Raw genomic sequence first — 13,380 nt, 5'->3', positions numbered from 1 at the left:
CATTCCAGTTCTAAGACCCCTTGAGCTACTTCCAGTGCAATGAAAAGAGCATGCCCAGGATAGCCCATGGTTCCCAATAAGAGGACCAGAGACATGTGGAACAAAGCTGCCTTGGGCAAGCCCCCTAGGTGAGCCCAGCCAGGATCAACTAACTCTTAGATGTTCAAGTTACATCAATGTGTATTGCTGTATGCCACTGAGATTTTCTGGTTGTTTTGATATACAACTGACATAACTACTCAGAGCATTTATTGTACATTTCTATAGTTGGTGATTCAAATAGCAGTTCATTGTTTCTTTGTCTCTCTGAGCAGGTTAAAATGGCCAGATTTAGCGACTGAAAATACAGGATTCCTAGTTACACTTGATTTCAGATAAACAATGAATAATTTTAGTGTAAGTGTGCTCCATGCAATTTTTAGAATGTATGTATACTAAAAAATGTTTATCTAAAATTCCAATTTAAATAGGCATCCTATGTTTACCTGGCCAGCATTCTCCTAGTGCTTGAGGCGGGACTGACATCTTACACAATAGCTGTAAGATAGTTCCCATGGTCACCATCACATGCTGGGAGAGGAAAGTCGTGGTTCAGTTAGAGACCTGCAAGAAGGTAGCTCTTAAGCACTTTCCTTTCTCCAGTGACAAACCCTCACCTTATCATCATGATAGGATGGTTACTATTTACTTTGCCCCTGTATAGGCAGGTAGTGGGCAAATACACATCTTGTTTTTACATCAGTGCTGAATCCTTATCTTTACAAATGAGTAGATAGCTAGACAGAATAGCAAAGCTACAATTCAAATGCAACCCTTTCTCTTTCCATAATACATCCCCACCTCCAACTACCAAAAATGATTAATGTCATTTTTACAAAACGGAAGACAGCAAAGTGTATTCCCAGCCCCCCCAATCTCTTTGCTGGTCCCCCTCCATCCATTCTATGAATAACAGCAGTTGTATTAATTTTCTAGGTCTTTCATAACAAAGTTCCACAGACTGGGTTGCTTAAACAGCAGAAATTTATTTTCTTGAGTTCTGGAGGTTAGACCTCCAAAATCAAGGTGTCAGCCAAGCACTGCTTCCCTCTGAAGGCTGTATTACAGACTGGTAATATGTCAACTTGACTGGGCCATGGGATGTCCAAATATATGGGTAAGCATTATTTCTGGGTCTCTCTCGGAGAGATTAGCATCTGAATTGGTGGACGGAGTAAAGCAGATTGCCCTACACAGTGTAGATGGCCATCATCTAATTCTTTGAGGGCCTGCGTAGAAGAAAGGGTGGAGGAAAGCTGAACTGGTTCTGTCTGTCTGACTGCTTGAGTTACATACCGGTCTGTCCTGGCCTTGGACTGAGGCGCATACCAGCAGCACTGCTGGTTATTAGGCCTTTGGGCTCAGACTGCCTTTCCTGGGTCTCCCACTTACAGATAGCAGATGGGGCCACTTCTCAAACCTCCAGAATCACATAAGCCAATTCCTTACAATAAAGCACGTGTATAACATATACACAGATATCTATCCATCCTACTGCTTCTTTTCTCCAGAGAACCCTGATTCACACAAAACCTCTCTTGGTGTATGGCTGGCCATCTTCTCCCTTATCTTCACATCATCTTCCTTCTGTGCATGTCTGTGTCCAATTTTGCTCTTCTTCTAAGGACATCAGTCATACTGAATAGGAACCTACCCTAATGACCTTATTTTAACGTAATCACCTCTGTAAAGACCCCATCTCCAAATAAGGTCTCATTCTAAGGTCCTGGGGGTTATGACTTCAATATATGGATTTCAAGTGGTAGAATTCTAGTTTTTAAAGTCCCTAGGGGTGGCAAAGGCCCATCCTGCAGTTTTTAATAATGGCCCCTCAAAGGTGTTACACCCTCTGCCAAAGGGTCCCTAGCAACTGGTAGAATGTGGATTATTATGAGGACAGGGGATTGTGATGGTGGCCAGGCTGTGGAATCTGGGAGGCCAAATGTTAGTGCCTCTAACGATGTCCTTTGGCCCCAGTTGGCAGCATTGTCATTTTCATGATGGCAACGGAGGACAGAGAGACGATGGAAGCCCGGGGGGCGGGAGAGAGCTGCCCGGCCACCCCCAAGATGGCGCCTGACGACCCAATGTCCGAAGGGAAGTCGAGGGCTGCTCTGGTAAGGAGGGTGCCTCACCTCACTGCCCCCGCCTGTCCCCAGGAGGACGGACAGCACTGTGGGCACATGCGATAGGAACTGTGAGCTATGAGATGCCAGAGAGCTGCCAAGAAGAGCAGGTGATGTGCACCTGTCCCCACAACTGGCACCCGGCTGTATCCAGGGGCCAGGGAGCCCCTCGTAAGATGATGAAGTCACTTGAAGATGACTTTGGTCTTTCTACCCCCCCCCATGTGGTGTCCTTTTCTCCCCCCGTGAACGGGATCCAGCTCCTCCACACCCCTTTTGTTGGTCCACATGGATTCAGGTCCTCTCAACACAGACCCCGGGTTTCTCCTTGTGGTCCCCAGAGGACTGAGTGTTCAACTCCTCTCAAAGTAGCCGGAGTAGGGGCTGGGGAACTTACCTCTATGGTGACTTCAAAATCACCGGGAAGAAAGCCTTCTGCTTTCTTGAGTACCCCAATGCCTCTTCTTTCCACTTTAGGGTTTCATCCCTGTGTGCCAGCTTGCCCTCTCCTCCTTCTCAGTGCAGGTCCTGATAACTCTGTGTGGGTGCACTTCTAGCTAGAACTCAGCCTATATCTTTAAAGCTCACAGCAGCCACCCTTGCAAACACTGCAGTCCACTGTGGCCTGGGGCTCTGGGAGTGCTCTGAGGTGGACGTGGGAGGCCAGCCCCAGGCCGACTCCTCACCATTCCTTGACTTGCCCTTCCCGCCTCAGGAGACAGAGCCCCCTAAGCCAGACTCTTCCTTTGACTACCTGGAGGAGATGGAAATTTGTGAAGACAGAGGCTGCTCAGGACCACCTAAGTCACCGTCCCTCAAGGCTAACCCCGCTACCAAGGGCCAGGCGGGTGATGGACCTGAGCTAGCAGAGCGGCCCCCAGCCCTGGGGACCCCAGGAACTGAGTGCAGCACTGAGAGGGAGCTGGAGAAGGTGCGCATGGAGTTCGAGCTCACGCGGCTCAAGTACCTGCACCAGGAGAATGAGCGGCAGCGGCAGCACGAGGCGGTGATGGAGCAGCTGCACCAGCAGGCAGCGCCCCGCCTGGTAGGTGACAGGGAAGGGGGACCTCTGCAGGTCCTGCCTGCCCCAGGGCCCGGGGCTGACTCGAGGTGAGGGGGCCTCTGTCCCTAAAGCCCACCCTCCCTGCTTCAACACAGCATCCTGCCCTGGTCCGGAGCTGGGCACTCACTGCTTTAGAGCTTCCATGCCACGCTGAGAGCTGCTTCTGGGAGGGGCTCCCCTCGTCTTCCCACCTGCCCATGGCTGTCCTTCTCGGGGAAGAGTCTGCAGCAATTCTTCTCTGCCTGGATTGCCAACACTCTCCATTCCTCTCTGCATCTCTCTTTAGAGATGCAATGTTTGGGCCAGACACAGCACCCCTCCTGCAGTCTGGCCAGTGGGCTTGGATAAAACCACCCCCTCCCCTGGGCCAGACACAGCACCCCTCCTGCAGTCTGGCCAGTGGGCTTGGATAAAACCATCCCCTCCCCTGGGCCAGACACAGCACCCCTCCTGCAGTCTGGCCAGTGGGCTTGGATAAAACCACCCCCTCCCCTGGGCCAGACACAGCACCCCTCCTGCAGTCTGGCCAGTGGGCTTGGATAAAACCACCCCCTCCCCTGGGCCAGACACAGCACCCCTCCTGCAGTCTGGCCAGTGGGCTTGGATAAAACCATCCCCTCCCCTGGGCCAGACACAGCACGCCTCCTGCAGTCTGGCCAGTGGGTTTGGATAAAACCACCCCCTCCCCTGGGCCAGACACAGCACCCCTCCTGCAGTCTGGCCAGTGGGCTTGGATAAAACCATCCCCTCCCCTGGGCCAGACACAGCACCCCTCCTGCAGTCTGGCCAGTGGGTTTGGATAAACCACCCCCTCCCCTGATCAGGGCTGCATTTGTTCTGTCGGATCATTCTGCCTTGTTGTCAGCTAAAACTTAGACATCTTTTGGCAAGAAGTGTACCATTCTCCCCTAATCTGTACTAAATGGAGCTGAAAACACCTACTTACAATTAAATGGGATGTGAAGTGTTTAGCACTGTGACTGAGCCACCATGAGCACTAAATAATGAAAGATGTGATTGTTTAAAGCAGTGTCCTCTGGGCTTTAAAATCAGACAGTCCTGGGTTAAAATCCTGGCTCTACCACATATAAACTGCATCACATCGGTCAAATTACTACTTGTCTCGGTTTACAAGTCAATTTACTACTTAACTGGGTTTGCTCACCCATACAGTAGTACCTACCTCATAGGGTCATTGTGAGGATGAAATGAGAGAATGCATGTTAAGGCACTTTGCAATGATCCTCCCACATTAGGTAAGCACTCAATAAATGTTAGTTATTACCATTCTTATGTTCTCATGCAATTCACCTCTTGACCCAAGTGCAACAAGTCACGTTCATCATTTTTCAGTTTTATTGGAATATAACGGATGAGCTATGCTTCCCAGCTCTGAGTCAGCCTCAATTCTGAGAAACTTCCTTCTGTCTTTATCCAAGTCATTGCTATCACTGTTGAGGAGGATATGACCTAAGGGGAATACCACTGAAAGATCTCCCTACAGGTTAGCAGTGTGCCATTAATCACCACCCCTTCCTGCATGTTATCCAGCTCACATTTCTCTACTTTCTATCCTGAGATAGTTTTTATGGATACACACACTGTCAAACAGCTTCCCAGAATTAAGATATTACACTACCTGCAGCATTTCCCCAGCTTTTTTTTTTTTTTTTTTTTTAAGAAAATAGGGCTGGTTTTGCATGATTTGTTTTCAACAAACATGCTGGCTTCTTCACAATTATCTTTTTTTTTTTCTTGCTCACATAATACCTCCTTAATTATACATTAAATAATTTTGCTGAGCCAAGTCAAGCTAATTGAATGGGGATTTTCAGAATCCATCCCCCCACCACCACCACCTTTTTTTTTTTTTTTTTTTTTGGTAATTTTCTTTAGTGAGAAGCAGGGAGCCAGAAAGACAGATTCTTTCTTGCATGTGCCCGACTAGGATCCACCCAGCATGCCCACCAGGGGGCAGTGCTCTGCCTATCTGGGGCATCGCCACATTGCAAATGGAGCCATTCCAGCACCTGAGCTCAGCGCCCAGGCCAACTTTGCTCCAGTGGAGCCTTGACTGCGGGAGGGGAAGAGAAAGGAGAAGGGGAAGGGTGGAGAAGCAGATGAGTGCTTCTCCTGTGTTCCCTGGCCAGGAATTGAACCCGGGACTTCCACACAACACACTGATGCTCTACACTGATCCAACCGACCAGGGCCCACCTCCCCTGCCCCTTTTTTAAAAAGTCTAGAAAATATTTGCCTGTCTCTAAGATTCCGGCACATTTCCTGATATTTTTGACACCTCACAAATAAGTTCCATTTTCAAACTTGTGGGGGTTTTTTTTTCTCAGTATCCTGGGATAAAATGTGTTACAAGTTGGAATGTGAAACTATTACAAGCAGGTATATATGGTACTATGCCTTTGGTTGATGTCTCCTCCTAACCAGACTTACTTCCCCCCTTTTAGTTTGAAAACCATTCTCCTTGCTGGATGAGGTGGAAACCTTTGGTGTATAGTCCTATTTGCTTTCTGTCTTCTGTTCAAAAGATAGACCCTTGAGAGTGTTTTTAAAAGTCTAAAAGCTTTCGCAAACGCATGTTTTGTTATCGAAACTGTACATGTCATCCATCAGCATTTCAGACTGAAACCCCACACAGACTGCAAAAGGCAGAAAGTTGAGTCCACAGATCCAAAGCTGCACGGAGTCTGTAGGGAACCCTTCTATCTGCCCAGCCTTCCCAGCCCATGGGACACTGGGTTCCTTCCTCTGGTCCTAACTTTCCTGGATACTCATTCTAGAGCTGGCATCACTGGAGTCATTGTCTCTCCTCGCCCCCTTCAGTTTGATTTAGTCACCCTCACGTTTTATGTAGTGGTTTCAACAATGCTGTGTCCAAAACCCCAGTCTCCAGTAATAGCTGACAAAAGTGGTTTACTGAATGGAGAGTTGACTTGATATTTAGACTTCCTCCCCACTCACTCTTTTGTCTGGGTAGATAAATTTCATTGTATTGAAAAGTACCTCTGTGAGGGTGTTTCTAGCTAGTTTAGGGGACCAAAGTCCCTGCCATCTGCCTGCTTACAAAAAAAAAAAAATGTGGCATGATTTTACAAGATATTTTAAAGAATAAACCATGGGTGGTATCTCAACTACATCAAAATATTGAATCAGCTTGTGCCTTACTTAGATGTTGATGCTTTCTACAGTTAAAAGGGGCTCTGTCAAACCTCAGTTATGTAGATCCCGGGACAGAACAACACACAGGCAGAATCACAGGCGGCACAAGCAGCTTTCCCCCGTGCCCAAGACTCTGAGGGCGTAGGGAGAGCCACCACCCATCTCACCACCGGTACGCAGGAGAGACCAAACCCTGAGCTGATGGATCACAGGCTGTCCCCGTGGGACATGGGCCAGGACCAAGAGAGTCAGAAACAGTCAGTTGCGCCCAAGGGACACTCTCTTGTTGTGCTACTATTTAGAAAACAAGGTGTTACCTATCAGGGCAAACCATCAGACAGCACGCCAAGACTTGCCCTCCAAATCTAGGATCTCGGAGAGAGAAGCCTGCCTCCCTGTGAGTCAGAAGCAGGATGAAACAAACAGGGAGGAAGGCCTGAGACCAGAGGGACAGAGGAAGCCCAAGGAGCAAATGCCCATGGGTGCCCTCTATGTGCCAGTGACCTTGCTAGGGATTTCTGATTTCTTGCCTCTCCCTCCACATAATCCTGTGAGGGGAGCACTGTTCCCCTTCCCTCAGGTGAGGAAGACAACCTGCTGGAAGTCACATTCCGGAAGACACAGAGCAGGACTGCAGCCTGGCTCTCCCTGGGGCCCACACCCTGGTTTCACCAGCTCTACCCTCTTCCTTCCCCCACAGTTCTCAGCAGGCCTCCCGGACCTCTTGCACCCCCAGAACCAGTTTGCCATGTTCCTGTACTGCTTCATCTTCATACATACCATCTACGTCACCAAGGAGATGGTTTTCTTTCTCTTCTCCAAGCACTACCTGTTCTGCATCGCGGCTATTTTGCTCTGTTTGATTAAAACTTTATGGTCATACTTCTAAGTGCCTTTGTTCTCTCCACCACGGGGAAGGTCCACCGGGAGGTTGGGACGTGACTCAAGTTAGCCCGAACGGAATTGCCGCCTCCCTCCCGGGCGCCTCCTGCCCTGACGTGGTGCCTCCCTGCAATCAGAACTTGATGTTCGAAGTGGCCGCTGTCAGCCCCTTACCTCTCAGAGTGAGTGCCGTGCTCGGGCCACCTACTGAGCCTGAGCTGTCCGGGTGGGTGAAGATGCTTTATCTGCTAAGAGGAAGAGCCCCCAACTTAGCAGGTTAGGGAGGTCTCTGTAAAAAGAAGGGGTTTCAAAAGCCCTTCCAGAGTCTCAGAGATCCCAACATGACCAGGCTGGCTTGGGACTCATCACTTCTTCTCATTTTTAAAGGTCACTGAGGCAGGGGGCACTGTGGTAGGCTTGGGGGCAGGCCCTCCAAAGATGTCTATGTCTCAGTCCCCAGAACTTGTGAATGTCACCTTACGTGGCAACGGAGATTGAGAGGTGATTAATTACGGACCCTTGAAATAAAGAGATGATCTTGCTTTATCCAGGTGAGCCCAATGTAATCACAGGGTCCTCATAAGAAGGAAACAGGAGGGTGAGGACCAGAAAAGAGGTTGGAGTGACCATGGACACAGAGGTTGGAGTGACGTGGATGCACTAGCTAAGGGATGCAGACAGCCTCTAGACCAGGGGTAGTCAACCTTTTTATACCTACCACCCACTTTTGTATCTCTGTTAGTAGTAAATTTTTCTAACCGCCCACCAGTTCCACAGTAATGGTGATTTATAAAGTAGGGAAGTAACTTTACTTTATAAAATTTATAAAGCAGAGTTAAAGCAAGTTAAAGCATATAATAATAATTACTTACCAAGTACTTTATGTCGAATTTTCGCTAAGTTTGGCAGACTAAATCTTTATAAAACAACTTACTATAGTTAACTCTATCTTTTTATTTATACTTTGGTTGCTCCGCTACCGCCCACCATGAAAGCTGGAATACCCACTAGTGGGCAGTAGGGACCAGGTTGACTACCACTGCTCTAGATGCTAGAAAAGGCAGTAAAATGTGTTCTCTCCTAGAGCCTTCGGAAAGGATGCAGCCCTGCCCTCCCATTTTAGACTTCTGACCCCCAGAACTATAAGAGAATACACTGGAGTTGCCCTACGCCACTACATTTGTAATCATGGGGTAATGCAGCAACACCAGTAAAGGAAAGGAATACAGGGTCCACAACTCCCCAAGCTCTTTCCAGCTCTGCAAACATGGCGGCACAGCATCACCAAGCCACTGGCAAGGGTCTATTTAGCACTGGGCCTGAGCAGGACTGAACATGCCCAGTGATGCGGGCTTGGAGCCTTTCCTCAGGCCACATACAGTTCAAAAAGAGTGATGCAGAAGCCCCAGGGAGCCCGGGACGGACCTCTCAGAATCTGCCTGGCGGAGGGTGCCCCTGTCGCTGCGCATTGCATGCCTGGTGAGGCAGGGTAGCAAGACCTGGGCATTCTCCTAGGGGCACCGGGAAGGAGGAGCTGAACCCTTGATTGGACCCAGAGCAAGTCAGCCATGCTGCTCTAGTGGGAAATTGGGAGGAGAAAAACACAGGCCACACAGCCCAACACTGAAGTCACAGAGAGAGAGAGAGAGAGAGAGAGAGAGAGAGAGAGAGAAAACATACCCCTAGCCCACTGTCAGCTGCACTGACCCCAGCAGCTCCGCCCAGGAATGATGGCTGGCCGGCTGGCTAAGAAGGTATAGGAGACTTTAGGGATAATGCAGCAACTCACAGAGGTTAGACAGCTGTGCAATCAATCAAGTCTTTAGGAACCCCTCCTCTTCCCAGGAATAGAGCTCTGCCGTAAGAGGGACAAAGCAGTAAGTTTCTCTCTCAGGCTGAGTGATGCTCAGTGAAAGCACATGAAAAGAAGCTGACCTCCCCAGGATTCAATGTCAGTACCTAGCATCCTGCCAGCTAAGTCTACAGTGACTCCTCATCTTCCACTCAACCCAAGGCATTCACCCCCATTTACAGCTCCATGGGACAGGTTAATGGGAAGTAGTAAAGCTGTCATTTCTCATTAAGTGCTCAATATAGGGGTTTTGCTGTGGGTCACTTCTCACAACCATTTTATCTGATCTGAGTTTCTGGGGTGGAGTTGCAGCAAAAGGAGAGATCAGGATAGCCCCTCCCCCCAAAAAAGAAGGTCCAGATGTTTGCCTTGTTATAGCTGATGGAACTGAGAGTTTGTAAAAAATTACCAAGTGCTATAGGGTCATTTAGTCCATCACCTGTCCAGGTAAAACTGGGCATTGATACATCCATTTTCTTTACAAATCTTCAGGGAAAGACTTAGTCAACTCTCTTAAGCAGTTAAGTTAGCACCTCATCGCCTCCTTCAGCAATGGGTACAAAATCTCCCCTCTACGCCTCCTACTGTGGTTGAAGACTGAAGCCAGTAGCCAAAGATCTTTTTCCTGGGAAAATAAGAACAGCCCAGGGTCACTCCTCAAACTTGGCACAGGCCTCCCAGTTCAAGTGCAAAGCAGAAAATCAGAAGGGAGAGAGACAAGGGTGGAGAGGGATGCAAAGGATGGGAGAGGCCCAGCTGAGGGGCTGCCCAGCAGGCAACAAGTCAACACACGGCACTTCTTGAGCACCTCCAGTGTGCCAGGCACTTGGCTGAGTGCTTTATGAAGGCTTTCTTGACCAAAACCCTGGGAGCTAGAAATGTATATTACCCCGTGGGGCGGCTGTGTTAGGCTTGCTCGCTGGAGTACCAGCTGCAAGTGCTTTGCTTGATTAGTGCGTGAGCATCTGGCAGAGGCCTGGGTGCACAGCCCAGTGGTTCTCAAACTTTTTGAAGTTGGGGCACATTTAAAATCCTACAAATAATTGTAGGTGCACTATATACAAATTTCTGAGAAATATGTTATAATAATTAAGTCAAATATTAAAGAAAAAATATATAAAGTCTAAGCATGCTTTTACGGTAATTAAACAAAATAAATACGGCAAAATTAAATTTATTCTGACATTAAAAAACATTTTATAGCCTGACCAGGCGGTGGCGCAGTGGATAAAGCATCGGACTGGGATGCCAAGCACCCAGGTTCGAGACCCCAAGGTTGCCAGCTTGAGTGCAGGCTCATCTGGTTTGAGCAAGACTCACCAGCTTGGACCCAAGGTCACTGGCTCCAGCAAGGGGTTCCTCAGTCTGCTGAAGGCCCACGGTCAAGGCACATATGAGAAAGCAACCAATGAACAACTAAGGTGTTGCAACGAAAAACTGATGATTGATGCTTCTCATCTCTCTCCCTTCCTGTCTGTCTGTCCCTATCTATCCCTCTCTCTGACTCTCTCTCTCTGTCTCTGATAAAAAAATAAAAAAAAACATTTTATGTTACTTTTTTTTTTTTTTTTTTGTATTTTTCTGAAGGTGGAAACGGGGAGAGAGTCAGACAGACTCCCACATGCGCCCGACTGGGATCCACCCGGCATGCCCACCAGGGGGCGACGCTCTGCCCAGCAGGGGGCGATGCTCTGCCCCTCTGGGGCATCTCTCTGTCGCGACCAGAGCCACTCTAGCACCTGGGGCAGAGGCCAAGGAGCCATCCCCAGCGCCCGGGCCATCTTTGCTCCAATGGAGCCTCGCTGCGGGAGGGGAAGAGAGAGAGACAGAGAGGAAGGAGAGGGGGAGGGGTGGAGAAGCAGATGGGTGCTTCTCCTGTGTGCCCTGGCCGGGAATCGAACCAGGGACTTCTGCACGCCAGGCTGACACTCTACCACTGAGCCAACCGGCCAGGGCCTATGTTACATTTTTTGAGTTATGCTTTTTAGAATTTGTAAAAAGGAGGGGTTAAAAAAAATTTTTTAAAGTTATCTTTATATATATAGATAGATACCTTCTTAGTAAGATTTAGTAAATTCGGCAGGTCCCAGCACAAATGTGTTAAGTTTTTTCATTCTTGTGTTTATGAGAAACATGAGCCTGATGTGTCCTAGCGATTTCTTCGATGTTTGGGCATATATTTGAAAGGCAAACTCTTGTTTCCTTGTCAATACATTGAAGAATTCCTCTCTTTTTACTCTTAATTGTGTTGAATGAAGAAAACCCCCACCAGACATATCATCTTAACTTTACATCAAACAAAGGATAGAAGAAACTTGCCTCCAGTCTTTCTGAGGAACATAGGGGGTAGTGTAAACAATCCAGCACCACAGCTTAACAGCCTTTTGCAACCGAATCAGGCAGGTGAGGTGGGGGGTTGGGTAGACTGTCAGCTTACAGCCAATTCCCCACACCTCTGTCCCCCAAAAATCTAAACTCCAAAAATCTTGTTGGTTTTTGGTCCCCAACAGTCACATATTTCTCTGGAATACCATAGGGCGCACCTGGAAATCTTCTAGGGTGCACCAGTGCACCCTGGTGCACACTTTGAGAACCACTGGCATAGCCTATATAAAGCTATGGGTGCGTGGTCTCAGGGAGATTGTGGGTGGTGGAGAGTAGATTGCCTGAGTTTCTGTACTGTCTGCCCGAATCCAGTGTGGACCTGCCTGGCCTTGGCCACCAGCATTACAACCCCCTTTCACAGAGAAGGATACTGAGGCTCAAGTCAAGTGACATACCCATGATCATCTCAGATCTCAGGTCTGATTCCCAAGTACATGATCTCTCTACACTACTCTGCTCCCAAGATTCTGCCTGAGAAGATCTCACAGCCTTTTAGGGAAATAAGGCCGAGACACAGGAAAACATGAAGATGCTATCAGTCAGTGGTGAAGGACATCAAAGGAGGAGAGGTCCCTGAAGCCCAGGGTGATGGGAAGTCTTCTCAAAAGAGCAGCCCACAGGGGCAGGTAAACTTGGGACAGGTGGAAAGGAGGGAGAACTCACATGAACTAAGATCAGGATGGGAATGTATAAGCTGTAGTCAGGAGAGAGAGGGGGCTCATCCTTGCTCCAGTGAATGGTGTAAAAAGGTAACAGCCTTGGAAAATTAATTTGGGGCCAAATCTTATAGTCCTGAATGTTGGTGTGGGGCAGGGGTCTCAAACTCGCGGCCCACGGGCCACATGCGGCCCGCCGAACAATTTTGTGTTCGGCCCACAGACTAATCCACGAAGTTCAAAATATTTTGGATAAAATTAAGTAAGCCTAGGGGCCTACTTGTATTTTTCATTTCTCTAGCATCCTAGCTAGATATTAGCTTAGTTAACAGCAGTTGTGATGCGAACTACAGTTTCTGGTCGTTTTGTGACACTGAGTAAACTGCATGTACGATTGTGCTTGTTGTACTGATTTTTTTTTTTGTTTTCAACTGCAGTGAGAAAAGTGTTGCGTAACAGTTGCCTTTTGTAGACCTAGTGCGGCCCGCCGAATGGCTGTGATCTTGCTCTGCGGCCCACATGCTGAGTTGAGTTTGAGACCCCTGGTGTGGGGAATATAAACTCAGTCCCTTCGGAAATAGAGAATCCCTAAAATCTCTAGTGACCCTCCCAGCAAAAGGGGGAGAAAGCCCCTTTCCCCCCCTCTCTCAGGGGATCATGTTCTTGTCTTGAGCTTCTCTTCCCATTTCCAATCTAGGAACATTCTTCTTAAGGTCCTGTGTGTGAGGATTGCATTCCACTGTAGAAGAAATCCAGCCATAGTGGCTTACTCAAGTAAAGGTTTCTGTCTCTCACATACTGAGAAGTCCCAGGTAAGGCAGCCCATGACCAATGAAACTGCTCCAAGAAGTCATAGAGGACCCAGGCTTCTTTTTGTTCTACTATCCTTAGCACACAGCTCTTATCCTCCTCACCACATGGCTTCCTGAGATCAATCAGCAGGCTGATCTCAAGATGGCTGCTGCAGCTCCTGGTATCAATCAGGTCCACAACTCCAAGTCAGAAGAAGGGGAAAAGAAAAGCCTTTGAGAAGCTTTTCAGAAAGATTCACCTAGAGACTTCTGCTTATCTCATTGCCCAGACTGGTCGTATGGCTGCCCTTAGCTGCAGGGCATCTGAAGTGGCAAGGTGTGTGTGCGTGTGTGTGTGTGTGTGTGTGTGTGTGTGTGTGGTTTTTTCATTTTGTTTTGCTTTGCCTGG

At 48.4% G+C, this 13,380-nt stretch overlaps 1 protein-coding gene across 1 annotated transcript; it reads left to right on the top strand.

Moving 5' to 3' along the window:
- The first annotated feature begins 2,039 nt into the window (after positions 1-2,039).
- On the top strand, positions 2,040-7,294 carry TMEM247 (transmembrane protein 247). Its single transcript, XM_066372728.1, has 3 exons — positions 2,040-2,156; positions 2,881-3,210; positions 7,106-7,294. Exons 1-3 carry the CDS (start codon positions 2,040-2,042, stop codon positions 7,292-7,294), a joined length of 636 nt encoding a protein of 211 aa, XP_066228825.1.
- Positions 7,295-13,380: the final 6,086 nt, after the last annotated feature.

Source organism: Saccopteryx leptura, chromosome 3 (assembly GCF_036850995.1).
Source record: "Saccopteryx leptura isolate mSacLep1 chromosome 3, mSacLep1_pri_phased_curated, whole genome shotgun sequence".
Lineage (NCBI taxonomy): Eukaryota > Metazoa > Chordata > Mammalia > Chiroptera > Emballonuridae > Saccopteryx > Saccopteryx leptura.
The sequence above is the reverse complement of the archived record's forward strand: the minus strand, read 5'-3'. Positions and strand labels throughout refer to the sequence as shown.